Raw genomic sequence first — 13,249 nt, forward strand, 5'->3', positions numbered from 1 at the left:
CAGGACCTCTCCCCAAGAGAAATCAGGGAAGGCTGCCTGCATGTGAAAGAGCTCAGCGTGGGGAGAATCCAAGAAAGAGTGAGTGCGAGTTTTGAGCAAACGGAATAAGCAGAGGACGCGCTGCACATGGGTCTGACACCACAGGACCCAGACCTTGCAACCCCTTACGAAGGGTTAAGACTTCCGCTAGGAAAAGCAAGCGATTTATCGCTTGCTCCCACATGAGCAGGATGGCGCCTCTTTTTCAAACAAGCTACTACTTCCGCCCCAAACTACCATGGGCCGGCGAACACGGGGAAGGAGGCGCGTCCGACCGGAAGAAGGCCAGACGAAGGCACTTCCGCCCTCCCTTAAGATGGCGCCGGCGGAAGCGGTGGGGTAGCATGCAGCGATGATGGCGGCATCGAGGCTGGAGCTGAACCTGGTGCGCCTGCTGTGCCGCTGCGAGGCTATGGCATCAGAGAAGCGGGACCCAGACGAGTGGCGTCTGGAGAAGGTGAGGGGGTCCCGCGCTGCCGGGGAGAGCCTGGCTCCCGGAGGGTGGTTCCCGGGGATAGAGGCCACTCGGCCCGAAACCCCCACGCCATAGCTCACTGGCCACGCCCCTTCCGGTCATTGCCGCCACGTTCACCTGCAGTTTCCGCCCCCGTCCCTGGTGCTCCGCCCCTCCCTGCTGTCCCCGCCTCCTTTCCACTTGCCTCTCCTTTGCCAGCCCCGCCCCGTCCCGTCCTGCCCCCGCCCCCTCCCTTGCTCTGACTCTTGTGAGCAGGACCTGGGAGGGACAGGGATGACCGCCTGCTTTCCTTCCTCAGTACGTGGGGGCCCTGGAGGACATGCTGCAAGCCCTGAAGGCCCAAGCTAGGTGAGTGCAGGTGGCTGCAGGGTTTTCAAATCCAGGGTGTGGGGTTTCTGTTGAGGCCTCCTCGACTCCAGTCCCAGCTGGGACCCTTTCCTGAGCTGGGGACAATGGGCAGGGTTTTTTTTTCGCCTCTTCTTTTCTTCCAGCAAACCGGCCTCTGAAGTGATCAATGAATATTCCCGCAAGGTGGATTTTCTGAAGGGGATGCTGCAGGCAGAGAAGCTAGTGAGCAAGGGCGCCTCTGCCTTCTCAACCCCCATCATGCTCATCTTGGGTCTCCAGGACCCACCCTTCCGGTGACCCCTCTCCCCACTTTTCTGCAGACCTCCTCTGCTGAGAAGGCACTAGCCAACCAGTTCCTGGCCCCTGGCCGGGTGCCGACAACAGCTAGAGAGCGAATACCAGCCACGAAAACCGTGCATCTGCAGTCACGGGCGCGATACACCAGCGAGATGCGGCGTGAGCTCTTAGGCAAGGTAGGGCTCCCTGGTCCCTAGGAACCCCTTGTGCAGGAACAGGGTTCAATGCTGGGGGAGTAGGGAGAGGCCAGAACTACAATACTGTCAGGTACAGGGATCCTAAGGGGCCCAACAGCCTCTGCTTTGGGCCATCAGACAAGACCTCCCAACAGAAGAGCATTGTGGTCAGGACTTTACTGGATGAATAGGAGTTCGGCATAAAGCAAAAATAGTACATGTCTGGCTATTCCCCAGAGTTGGCCCCAGAACACAGTTTGGTTCCTGGCTTGCCACTTGCCACAAGATGAGTAAGTTTCCCCATCCATGAAATAGAACAAGTGCCTTTCTGAGCCCTTTACGTGGATCATCTCAGTCCCTCACAATATGAGCTGTTGTCCTTATCAGTTTATAGATGAGGAAACTGAGGCTCAGCTGTCACAGAATTTTCCCGGGGCCCTGATTAAGGGTGAGGAGGTTCTGAGAGCAGAAGGGACAGGTTTGGGGACAGGACAAGGTAGGTGACTTCATGCCTCTCCCTTCTTCCCACAGGATTCAGCTGGAGGTGAGTCACCCTGAACAGAACAGGACTTGAGAGCCAGTTGCCTGGGACAAGACATGTATCCCTTCTGCCCCACATCCCTCATGTCCAGCCTGGCTCCCACAGGGTCTTCCCTAGTTCAGGGAGAGTGTCACCCAGGAGGCATCACAGAATTATGCCTGGAGGCAGAGCTGGGAAAGAGGAGGTGGCCCTCAGAGGTGATAGAACTGGGTACTCCAGTCCATGGAGCTAAGGCTAGGCAAGACAGCGGGAGTTGGGGCTTTGGGGAGCCCAGATAGGAGTAGGAAAAGCTTCCTAGGAGAGGCGGTGTTCAATGTAGAGCTTTGAAGCATGCTCAGGAACCCACTAGACAGTAGACAAATTGGGGAAATGACATTCTGAGTAGCAGACACAGCACAGGCAATTTGGGAGGCTGGAAACAGGAAACCAATTCTCTCTTTTTCCCTGCTTGGCCTCTTTCGCTTTCAGAGCCTGAGCTGGATGTGAGGAAGAGAATGTGAGTGTCTGTAGTCCTTGAGCGACAGGGGAGGCTGGTTGGGGGGGGCAGTGCTGGACAAACCATGGGCCACTGTAGTGACACCACAAGGGTCTAAACCACTAATCTGAAGCCATTTCTGGGGATGCTCTTCCCAGAAGCAAAAGCAGAGAAGGGGAAACCGAGCCCCCTCAAGCAGGGCAGTGACTGGAGCCATGACCTCTAGGTTCCTTAGGAATGTGTTGGCCTCTTTCCCTCCCCCACTGCATCTCTCATCCCCTCCTGTCCACCCATGTGTGGGATCAGTGGGATGGGAGGGCCCAGGCCAGCAGACGAGAAGCAGTCGGCAGCCGAGTTAGACCTCGTTCTGCAGCAACATCAAGACCTCCAGGAAAAGCTGGCAGAGGAGATGCTAGGCCTGGCCCGGAGCCTCAAGACCAACACGCTGGCTGCTCAGAGCGTCATCAAGAAGGACAATCAGGTGTGGGGACTCTGGGAACTCTCCAGTCTGCCCTGGGGCATCAGATAAGGCTTCCTAGCAGAGGGGCATTGTGGCTGAGGTTTTAGTGGATGAATAGGAGTTTGGTAGAAAGCAAAGATGGCATTTCCAGCAGAAGGCACAGCACCAGCAAGGGCCAAGAGGTGCCGGCCTGCCCCAGGGCAGTAAGAAGAGGCCTGGCTTGACCCCAGTCCTGTTGACACCCTCCCCTCCTCACCCACAGACCCTGTCGCACTCACTCAGGATGGCTGACCAGAACCTAGAGAAGCTGAAGACAGAGTCAGAACGGCTGGAGCAGCACACGCAGAAGTCAGTCAACTGGCTGCTCTGGGCCATGCTTATCGTCGTCTGCTTCATCTTCATTAGCATGATCCTCTTCATTCGTATTATGCCCAAACTCAAATAAAGACCAGCCCCGACTCACCTTGTCTGTTCTCTGTCTGCCCCCCACCCCTATCTAGGGGGACCCTTTGAGAGGTTCCTGAGAGCCGCAGAGAGTACATGAACAGGGAGGCTTTGGGGGCAGTGACTCAGCAAACGCCCCTCTATTCTCTCCTGATGCCCACCCCATGCTAGACAAGGCCAGGCCTCAAGAGTCCCCAGGAACCCTCTGTCAATCAGAGCCAAACACAGTTCCTTCAGTGCTGTGGAGTCAGGGTGAGGCTGGAGGGTGGAGGAGGAGTGGGGCCATTCCTGGAGTTCAGCGTGGGGGAGGGGGCATTGATGCTGGGCCTTCCCTGAGATTGAAGGCAATAATTTAGGGCTCTGCCCAGCCACAGCCTCCATTCTCAGGACACTGCAGATCCTTCACATAGTCAATAAACGTGTGGGTCATGTACAGGGCTCAGCAGAGATCCTGCCTTCCCCAGGTCACAGTCTGGTCATTTCAGAGGAGATCTAGGTGGCCACTAGAGTTGGGACCCTGGCAGGGGTCGTCGAGTGAGAATCCTGGGGCAACATTGGTCCTGGGCTCTGCTCACCACTACTCGTGATGTCCGGGGCATAGCCTGAAAGGGGGGTGACCAAGGGAGCTCACTCAGGGAGAGTGAACATGTGACAGGTGTTTGGAGTATCTGTCCCACGGGAGCATGGGTAGGCACTGTGGGGACACTCGTGGAGACGCCCACATGGACCCCCAACAACACAGGTGCAAAACTGCCTGGTATAGATTTTTAAAGCTCTAGTGGCAGCTTTTATTTAGTTAGTTTTTATTTATTATTTTTTTTAAAAGATGACTGGTAAGGGGATCTTAACCCTTGGCTTGGTGTTATCAGCACCACACTCTCCCACGTGAGCCATGGGTCGGCCCTCTTTTTTCTTTTTTTTTGGTAGGGAGGGCCGGCCGGTACAGGGATCGACCCCTGCACCTTAGTGTTACCAGTACCACGCTCCAGCCAACTGAGCTAACCAGCCAGCCCAAGAAATTTTTACATATTTTTGCAGTATCGTTTGCAATGAGGAAAATACTTATGTTTGTCACGAATTAGGATCTTTCTGGAAGGAGACACAATTAACTGCAGCCTGTGGACGGGGTTTGGTGAGAAATTCACTTTTGTCCTATTCGCCTTTTCTATTGTTTGAATTTTCTTTTTTTAAAATGACTGGTAAGGGGATCTCAACCCTTGACTTGGTGTTGTCAGCACCACGCTCTCCAAGAGTGACCAAGTGAACTAACCAGCCATCCCTATATAGGGATCTGAACCCGCGGCCTTGGTGTTATCAGCACCATACTCTCCCAAGTGAGCCAGGGGCCGGCCCTAAAGAAATTTTTTTTTTTTTCCTTTTTGTCTTTTTTTTCGTGTCCGGCAACGGATCGCAACCCTCAGTGTCGCGCCCGTACCGGACCGGGACCGGCAACGGGATCGCAACCCTCGGTGTCGCGCCCGTACCTCGCTCAGCCAGTGAGCGGAACCGGTCTGCATGTGGGATCCGAACCCTCGGCGGGAGCGACGCCGTGCTCCTAAGCGGCGCACTGTAGCAGTGCGCCACCGGCCGGCCCAAGAAATATTTTAAAAACATAACTGCAGAGTAAATAAACACATGCAAGTTCACGAAAACCACCGCGCTTTTCAGACAAACTGAGGATCACAGTTCTCAAAACAGCAGGGATGGGTTGAGGTCGGATTCGAACCTGGGTGGCTAGGGTGTGTAGCCCGGCCCGCCAGGTCAGATCCCGCCCCTCGGCCGCCAGGCCCCGCCCCGTCTCGCCAGGCCCGTCCCCGTCCGGCAGAGCGAAGCGCCAGTCGGGTGCAGCTTGCAGTTAACACACAACTGGGACTCCAGTGTCTCTGCGGCAGCAGACCCAGGCTCGGAGCCCCGGACGCTGGGACAGGTGACCCGGGTGGGAACAATCCGTGAGGCCCGCGGGCGGGGCGGAGGTCCTAGGGGGCTCCTCGGAGACAGTGTCAGTGGGCTCCCCGCGCCCTAGAGGGCGAGGCTCCGGCAGCAAGGGGGTTAATTGGACTCCGCCCGAGGCTGTGGGGTGACGTCATGGCTCGTTTGCATAGCTCTTTTCCGGGTTACGCATCCTGGGGCGGGGTCTGGAGAGCGATGAAGGCTAATCGCGTGCGTCTATGCAAATAGCGGCGGCGCTCCGTGGAGCGCGCGCGCGGGTGGAGAGTTGGCCGCCCGGGGCCCGCCTCCCCGCGCGCGCTCCCGCCGGCCCCGCTTCCATCCCGTTCTGCCCGCGTGTCCTCAGGCCGCCCGCAGGCCATCCCCGCCACGCGCGGGCCACGACACCTCCCGCAGGGCCCGCCCACCGGCCCAGGGACCACCAAGTGGCGCCTCCCCGAGGCCGATGCACACCCGGAAGCCTCCCAAGACTCGCTGCTCCGGGGGAAACCCGCAGACCCGCCCTCCTGGCCCTGGGTCCCCGGTGAGTGTGAGCGGGGGTGGGCGCCCAGGCCGGGCCTAGGCAGAGGATTCAGTCCCCCCAGAATGAGGGATACGGCTTCCCAACCACCACCCCCTCCCCCGTGAACCCTAAACCGTGATTCCTGCGGTGTCTGCAGCGACCGGTAGCAGGAGGCCTCAAAACTGGCGCCCCCCGCCCTCTGTGCCAGCCCTTGCCGGGAGCCCACAAAGCAAGGCCCAAGAAGATTGTATTTGAGGATGAGCTGCCCTCCCAGGCCCTCCTGGGCGCCAAGAAGCCTACTGGAGCCGTCCCCAGGGGGCATATGCCTAGGCCTCCCCCAGTGCCTGACTATGAGCTGTGAGTGTCCCCCAGTGGTTCTTGATGCCTAGGAACAGGGAAGGGGCACTGAGACTGGGACTTTGACGGGTGAATAAGAGTTTACCAAATAGTAAAAAGAGAAAAAGCACGTTTTAAGTAGGGAGCCCAATATAGGCAAAGAAAAACAAATTATACGGATTGGGGGAAAGGAAGGGATCTTTATACTCACCCTCCGACCCCTTGAACCCGGTAGTAAGTACCCACCGGTGAGCAATGAGAGGGAACGGAGCCGCTATGCTGCAGTGTTCCAGGACCAATATGGAGAGTTCCTGGAGCTCCAGCAGGAGGTGGGGTCCGCACAGGCAAAGCTCCAACAGCTGGAAGCCCTACTGAGCTCGTTGCCCCGGCCCCAAAGCCAGGTCAGCACTGAGCGGAAATCCCTGCCCCACAGTCCTTTCTGGGTGCCCTGACCCAAGCCTCTGGGACCTCCATTGGGTCTAGATCTCTGGGACTGCTCCTCCTTTAGGCCAGATGGGTGCCACAACACATGGTCGAGGTCAGCTTTTGAGGTCCTCCCTGGATGGACCACTTTGTCTATCTGAGTCTCAGTTTCCCCCTCACTCCCTCGGTCCAGCTCTCCCTGAGCCCCTTCCTCCTCCTCTCTTTGCAGAAGGAAGCTAAAGTTGCAGCCCGTGTCTGGAGGGAGTTTGAGAAGAAGCGAATGGTGAGTAGTGACCCTTGGGTCCCACTGCTTGGGCTTTGCACCTGGACACTCCCATGAGGCAGGGATGCTTCTGCCCAGTTTCGAGAAGAGAATACTGAGGCTCAGAGAGGACAGGCACAGGGTCGAGCAACTTGAGACCATAGGCTAGGCTACCACAAGGACTTCTCCGGCTCTCACCCTGTCCAGGACCCTGGCTTCCTGGACAAGCAGGTGCGTTGTCACTACCTGAAGGGTAAACTGAGGCATCTCAAGAACCAGATCCAGAAATTTGACGACCAAAGAGACAGCGAGGGCTCTGTGTACTTCTGAGCGGCCTGGCAGACATGTGGGGGTAGGGACCCCTCGCTTCTCTTCCTACCTGCGGGCCTCTTCTCGTGCCCCTCCCCCTGCCTGGAGTAGCTTCCCTGGTTGCAGATGCCTCGGCTGTGATGGTCCCTCCTCCAGGAAGCCTTCCCAGGCCCCCCTTCAGGACCCCCAGCCCTGGCTCCATGGGGACTCCAGATCTCCACCTGTCCCCTGGAAGCAGGTCCTGCTCTCCATCCCAGTGGAATAAACATGTATTAAACACCTACCGTGTACAGCTGAACACTCCTGATTTCGCTCAGTTGTCACCAAAAAGTTGTTTTTCCATTTTCCAGAGGAAAAAAATGAGTTTCCAAAAAAGGGTGTATTAGTCCGTTTTTGTTGCTTACAACAAAATACGTGGAAACTGGGTGATTTACAAAGAAAACAAAATTTATTGCATACAGTTTCTGAGGCTGAGAAGTCCAAAGTCCATCTGGTGGTGGTGACCGTGACCCAGGGGTCTCATATTGCAAGATGGTGGAAGCAAAGAGAGAGAACAAGAGACAGACTCTCCTCTTCTTCTAAAAGCCCTCAGAACCACACCCCTGACCACCATTTTTAATCTATTCACTACTGCACGGTCCTACAATCCAATCACCTCTTCAAGGCCCCACCTTCCAATTGCCAGAATAGGATTTCCCACCCTCTTAACAGTCACAGTGGGGGCTAAGTTTCTTTTTTTTTTTTTTTTTTTAAAGATGACCGGTAAGGGGATCTTAACCCTTGACTTGGTGTTGTCAGCACCACGCCCAGCCAGTGAGCGAACCGGCCATCCCTATATGGGATCCGAACCCGGGGCCTTGGTGTTATCAGCACCGCACTCTCTCGAGTGAGCCACGGGCCGGCCCGGGGGCTAAGTTTCTAATACGTAAAATTTGGGGGACACCATTCAAGCTTCAGTGAGTTTTGGGGAGATATAATTCCATCCACTACAAAGGGACTTGTCCAGGATCTCTGGATGGGGTTTGACCCTTGTCTGTCCAGGGGGCTCCCACTCCTCCAAGAGTTCCAAGTGGCCTTGCCGTCAGATGAGGGCCAACATCCATCTTCACCTCATCTGCCAGGCTTGTGGTCAGGAGCTTGTGCAGGTCCATTCATGGAGGCAAGACTGGCAGAGGACCCAAGTCTTGCCAGGGCAGCTTCCTGAAATATTCACGTGATGCGATGCTGGGGACCACTTGAAGGCAGCAGACTCAGCCCAAGGTCCCTGCAGGGGGACCTGTCCCCAGCCCAGACAAGTGGGTCCGTCCATTCTCCACTTCTCCCTGGGCACTTGAGACTGGACAGCAATTTATGCCAGGCACTGTGTGGGCACACTTCATACACATGGCCTGGGGGGAGGGTCCTCTGATGCCGACTGACACATGCCAGGCTCTGGATAAGGTGCGTGGGGTACAGGCAGGGCCAGGCTCCCTGTGGGGCTTGTGACCATGGACCAGAAGCTGCCCTCTCTGAGTCTTGGTCTCTCAGGGAAGCCACAGGAGACAGGAGCAACAGGGAGGCCATATGCAGGCAGGGAAGACAGTGTCAGCTACCAGGCCACCAGGATTGGTCCTCAAGAAGCCCCTAGGCTGGGAAAGATAGCCCTGGGCCCAGTAATAAAAGGCTGGATAGCAGATTCTTAACAACCAGGGAGGCTCGAGATGTTTTCCTGCAGTAGGGGCAATATGGGTGGGGTTTTGTTGGGCAAGTAGGAGTTCAGTGGTCAGGCTGGACAGACATCCAAGTCTCTGGCCTGGACACCCGACAGCAGGACAGATGCCATGGTCCTATACAGTTCTGATCATGCTGTGAATCTGAGAAATGGGGTGTTGCTGTCCAGCCCACAGTATGGAGTGAACATACACCCATTTACAGGACATTATGAAAGACCCTGACCCAGGGCCGAGCCCAATTCAGCCTCCAGTGGGGACCCAATGTCCTCCCCTTCCCACTCCTACCTCATCCCCTTCGGAGGACAAGGCATGCGCATGAGAAGCCCTTATTTATTCCACAATAAGTGGCATAAGGCTTCCTCCAAGATGGACACAGGAAAGACCAGCGGGGAGGATTTTGGAGGACGGGCTGCCCTGGCCTGCAGGTGAGACCTAAGTTTGGCCTTTGCTGTTTTCAGAAGGGCATCTTTTTTATATTTTTTTTAAAAGATGACTGGTAAGGGGATCTTTTTTTTTTTTTTTTTTTAAAGATGACCGGTAAGGGGATCTCAACCCTTGACTTGGTGCTGTCAGCACCACACTCAGCCAGTGAGCAAACCGGCCATCCCTAATACGGGATCCGAACCCGTGGCCCTGGTGTTATCAACACCGCACTCTCCCGAGTGAGCCACAGGCCGGCCCCAGAAGGGCATTTTTGATGGAGGGCTTGTCAGGCCTCAGTGAGAGGCACCACCCCCACCACCATTCGGGCCTTTCCACCAGTTTCCTAGAGCTACCTCCCAGGTGCTAAACCCCACTGGTGCCTTTCCCACCCAGAGCTGGGCCACAAACCCTCATGGCCAGGATGACTGGGTCCCTGGTGCCCTGTACCACTGCATGTCAACTCAGTTAAATCCCCATTTCAAAGTCTATCCTTACAGGTCCCCACCTTCCAAGTGCCGATCTATAAACAGGAATTTTTAAATTATGTGTAAGGAAAAATTGAACTCAAATTGGCTCAGGCACAAAAGGGAAAATCTGGGCTCATTGTATTTAAACACCAAAGGGCTTCAGGTATGGTTTGATCCAGGGGCTCCAAAGGCATCTTGGGAAATTAGCCCTCTCTTAGCTCTGCCTTGCTTTAATTGTATCCTCCCAGTTACAAATCCTGCCATCAAATCTCACTAGCCAGCTTTGAGTCACATGCTGTCCATGAACCAAACACTGTGGCCGGGGAAATAGAGAGTTCTGATTGTTTGGGATGAGATCTCATAACAGGACTAGCCCCAGATGTTTCCCGAGGGCATTGGAGCCCAGACACCATGATTAAGAGCTGACCAGAGAAAATAATAAGGTGTTTGGTCCAGGACATGTATGACTCTTAACAACCATGAGGTTTACCTTCACAGACCAGAGCCTGAACTTGAGCCAGAGCCATCTGTGGGCTCAAATCCTGCAGACTCACTAGATAATCTCAGGCCCCCTTCTCCACCTGCCTCAGTTTCTCCACCTGTCCTTCAAAAACAGACACAGTCACAAACTGTTAATTGGGCTGTTAGGTGAAAGACTGTGGTTGTGGGTGGGGGTCTTCACCCTCCCCTCCCCTCCAAAAGATGGCGAGGGAGGCTGTGCAGGTAGGAAACGTCTTTATTATTGGCCTTGACTTATTCATGTAGTGTCCAACGTGGTCACATGTCCAGAGGACCGCCTGGCACACGTTACCCCTGCCCCTCTGGTCCAGACGCCAGGCCTTTGTCCATCATGTCAGAGAAGCCAACCCCACCGTCCCACGGGTTCATGCTTGGGACTCTGAGGGACAAGGCTGTCCCAGGATTCAACCCTCCGTCCCTCACCCGCAACCTGGCCAGAGGTTCTGGGCGATCGTCTCTTTTTGGTTTTGTGATCATTTAAAAAACAGAAAAAAGACAAACATTTCACAGTCTTCAAAAAACAGAGGAGTTAGGAGTCTGAGAAGAAAAGCCAGGGTACTCTGCCCGGGGTGGGGGACACCCCCTCGAGGCCCCAGCATCCATGTCCCTTGAGGTCTGCAGACCCGGCCATAGCCATTCAGCATCATAACAGTCACTGGCCCGAGCCGTAGGGCCAGTTGAAGGTACTTCCCGACAGCAGCATGTCGCGGATCAGTGTCTCAATGGGCGTCTTGCCCACCAGGCGCATGAAGAACAGCTGGGAGATGAGTGAGGCGGGCACGGCACGCAGGGCGGGCAGCCGCAGCAGCAGGCGCCCAAAGCGCTGGGGCTGGGATGGGTACTGGGCCCGCACGTACTCGGTGAGGGCCACCTGCGCCTTCTCCTGCAGGCTCTCCACGTGGGCTGGGTCTGAGAGGCCGCAGGCATCTGGGGGGACAAGAGCGAGTTAGACGGGGGTGGGACGCAGCAAGAAGACTCAGGGCCCACAAAGGTGACTGGGGGTGACCACTTAGGGCTGTGGGTACTGAGGGGGTCTCAGGTGGATGATGGGGCTCTGGGGCACAAACAGGGCTATTGAAAGCACTGTGGATTCTCAAGAGAAACTGAGATGGTCTCATCTGAGGAGAGTGACAAGGGTGCAGGCAGTGATGCTTCAAGTGTAGTTGAGACTCCCAACTGAAGCCTGTGACAGGAAGACAAGTTCTTTTTTTAAGGTTTTTTTTTTGGTGGCTGGCCAGTAAGGGGATCCAAACTTTTGACCTTGGTGTTACCTGCACCACGCTCTCCCAATTGAGCTTGCCAGCCCCCTAGGAAGACAAGTTCTAATGAAGCTTACCAGGAAGGTGGGGCTGGGGATTTGGGGAGGCAGAGCCCAGATGGAAACTCAAGAGGAGCCTGGGGTGTGACTGAATGTGGCAGTGTCTAGAGGGGGACCCATGGAGGAGAGAGGCAGAGAAAGTCTTCTGGGAAAAGAAGGGAGGGGCCGGCCCGTGGCTCACTCGGGAGAGTGTGGTGCTGCTAACACCAAGGCCACGGGTTCGGATCCTATATAGGGATGGCTGGTTTGCTCACTGGCTGAGCGTGGTGCTGACACTACCAAGCCAAGGGTTAAGATCGCCTTACCGGTCTTCTCTAAAAAAAAAAGAAAAGAAGGGAGGGGCCGGCCCGTGGCTCACTCGGGAGAGTGTGGTGCTGCTAACACCAAGGCCACGGGTTCGGATCCTATATAGGGATGGCTGGTTTGCTCACTGGCTGAGCGTGGTGCTGACACTACCAAGCCAAGGGTTAAGATCGCCTTACCGGTCTTCTCTAAAAAAAAAAGAAAAGAAGGGAGGGGCCGGCCCGTGGCTCACTCGGGAGAGTGTGGTGCTGCTAACACCAAGGCCACGGGTTCGGATCCTATATAGGGATGGCTGGTTTGCTCACTGGCTGAGCGTGGTGCTGACACTACCAAGCCAAGGGTTAAGATCCCCTTACCGGTCATCTTTAAAAAAAAAAAAAAAAAGAAAAGAAGGGAGGGACTAGGCTGTATTTATCGAATGAAAGCCACCTCCTAGAGGGGCCTGGGTCTGGTTCCTGCAGCCCTGGCCCCAAGGACGCATCTGGTGGGGTCTGGAGTCTTCCACTGGGTGAAGTAACCCCTGGGGGACAGGCTGGGGAGACTTGTCCAAAGAACAGAACTAGCTGCGCCGCCAGCGACTGGCGTACTGGAATACTGCGGGGAAAGGACTGCTGGAGGGTTACCAGGAAGGTACTCAGACCCGGCTCCGCCCCGCCCCAGCGGGAGGGCCTCCGAGCCACGCCCCTACCCCATCCAGTGCCGTCTTGGCCACCTGGAGATTGCCCTGGATGCCTGGTTCAGCGGTCTTAGGGCCCAGGAATCAGGCAGGGAGGAACCGAGGGGACCAGAACTAGGTGTCAGGGACCGCCCCTCCCACGTCCCTTCCTTCCCCGATCCCATTCTGCTGTCAGTGTTCGCTGGGTACGAAGGGCACTTTGATGAGGCGGTGGGGGTCTCGGGGTGCCTAGGAATCGGAAAAGAGGCCATGGGGACCTGAGTGACAGGTCCAGGCCCAGCCTGCGGTTTAGAAGGCTGGGCGCCGAGTCCTCAGGGAGTGCTGGGATGGGGAGCAGGGGCGTCAGGGCGTCACACTGCCTACACCCACTCCTAGCCCCCCTCCCCTCCAGCGCTGGTGGGCCCGTGCAGGGCGCCAGATCTGGGCAGCGGCTGGGTCCCGGCCTCCCCCTCCCGCGGCACTCACCTGGCGTGAAGAGCGCGATGGCCTTGAGGCAGCCGTACTCTGCCGAGTCGACCTGCAGGCGGCCCAGCTTGTCCACCTGCGCCTGGAAGGCGCGCACCTGATCCATGAAGGCCACGGCGCGCTCTGCGGCCATGGGCGCGGCGTGCAGGCCGGCGGCGGCCAGCAGCGGCGCCGTGTGGAGGGGCAGCGCCGCCTGCGCCGCGTTCAGCACAAACAGCTCGCTCCAGCTGAGGCGCAGCAGCGCCACCTGGTCGGCCACCGGCAGCTCGGGGAAGAAGGGCGCGTGGCGCGCCCACTCCACCGTGCTGAAGAGCAGCCGCGCCGCCAGCTCG

At 56.6% G+C, this 13,249-nt stretch overlaps 3 protein-coding genes across 3 annotated transcripts in view; 2 read left to right on the forward strand and 1 right to left on the reverse strand.

Moving 5' to 3' along the window:
* The first annotated feature begins 350 nt into the window (after positions 1 to 350).
* On the forward strand, positions 351 to 3,271 carry USE1 (unconventional SNARE in the ER 1 homolog (S. cerevisiae)). Its single transcript, XM_008580545.1, has 8 exons — positions 351 to 496; positions 813 to 862; positions 1,006 to 1,084; positions 1,183 to 1,335; positions 1,867 to 1,879; positions 2,345 to 2,372; positions 2,658 to 2,832; positions 3,074 to 3,271. The coding sequence occupies exons 1-8, from the start codon at positions 392 to 394 to the stop codon at positions 3,254 to 3,256; spliced, it is 786 nt and encodes a 261-aa protein (XP_008578767.1). The 5' UTR covers positions 351 to 391; the 3' UTR covers positions 3,257 to 3,271.
* Positions 3,272 to 5,096: 1,825 nt separating this feature from the next.
* OCEL1 (occludin/ELL domain containing 1) lies at positions 5,097 to 7,317 on the forward strand. The gene is made up of 6 exons (XM_008580546.1): positions 5,097 to 5,182; positions 5,549 to 5,725; positions 5,862 to 6,061; positions 6,276 to 6,441; positions 6,693 to 6,746; positions 6,933 to 7,317. Exons 2-6 carry the CDS (start codon positions 5,648 to 5,650, stop codon positions 7,053 to 7,055), a joined length of 621 nt encoding a protein of 206 aa, XP_008578768.1. The 5' UTR covers positions 5,097 to 5,182; positions 5,549 to 5,647; the 3' UTR covers positions 7,056 to 7,317.
* Positions 7,318 to 10,354: 3,037 nt separating this feature from the next.
* NR2F6 (nuclear receptor subfamily 2, group F, member 6) overlaps positions 10,355 to 13,249 on the reverse strand; it is a gene marked incomplete at its 5' end in the record, with an annotated part of 10,624 nt that continues 7,729 nt past the window's right edge. The window contains 2 exons of the mRNA XM_008580565.1: positions 10,355 to 11,082; positions 12,918 to 13,245. Coding sequence (XP_008578787.1) covers positions 10,808 to 11,082; positions 12,918 to 13,245 — 603 coding nt within the window. The remainder of the gene's footprint in view (positions 11,083 to 12,917; positions 13,246 to 13,249) is intronic.

Source organism: Galeopterus variegatus, unplaced genomic scaffold (genome assembly GCF_000696425.1).
Source record: "Galeopterus variegatus unplaced genomic scaffold, G_variegatus-3.0.2 Scaffold2126, whole genome shotgun sequence".
Taxonomy (NCBI): Eukaryota; Metazoa; Chordata; class Mammalia; order Dermoptera; family Cynocephalidae; genus Galeopterus; species Galeopterus variegatus.

Coding starts and splice junctions, on each gene's coding strand:
- USE1 (XM_008580545.1), top strand. CDS start 392: ATGATGGCGGCATCGAGGCTGGAGCTGAACCTGGTGCGCCTGCTGTGC. Junction 497..812: donor ACGAGTGGCGTCTGGAGAAG/GTGAGGGGGTCC, acceptor TTCCTTCCTCAG/TACGTGGGGGCCCTGGAGGA. Junction 1,085..1,182: donor TGCTGCAGGCAGAGAAGCTA/GTGAGCAAGGGC, acceptor ACTTTTCTGCAG/ACCTCCTCTGCTGAGAAGGC.
- OCEL1 (XM_008580546.1), top strand. CDS start 5,648: ATGCACACCCGGAAGCCTCCCAAGACTCGCTGCTCCGGGGGAAACCCG. Junction 6,062..6,275: donor CCAGTGCCTGACTATGAGCT/GTGAGTGTCCCC, acceptor TGAACCCGGTAG/TAAGTACCCACCGGTGAGCA. Junction 6,442..6,692: donor TGCCCCGGCCCCAAAGCCAG/GTCAGCACTGAG, acceptor CTCTCTTTGCAG/AAGGAAGCTAAAGTTGCAGC.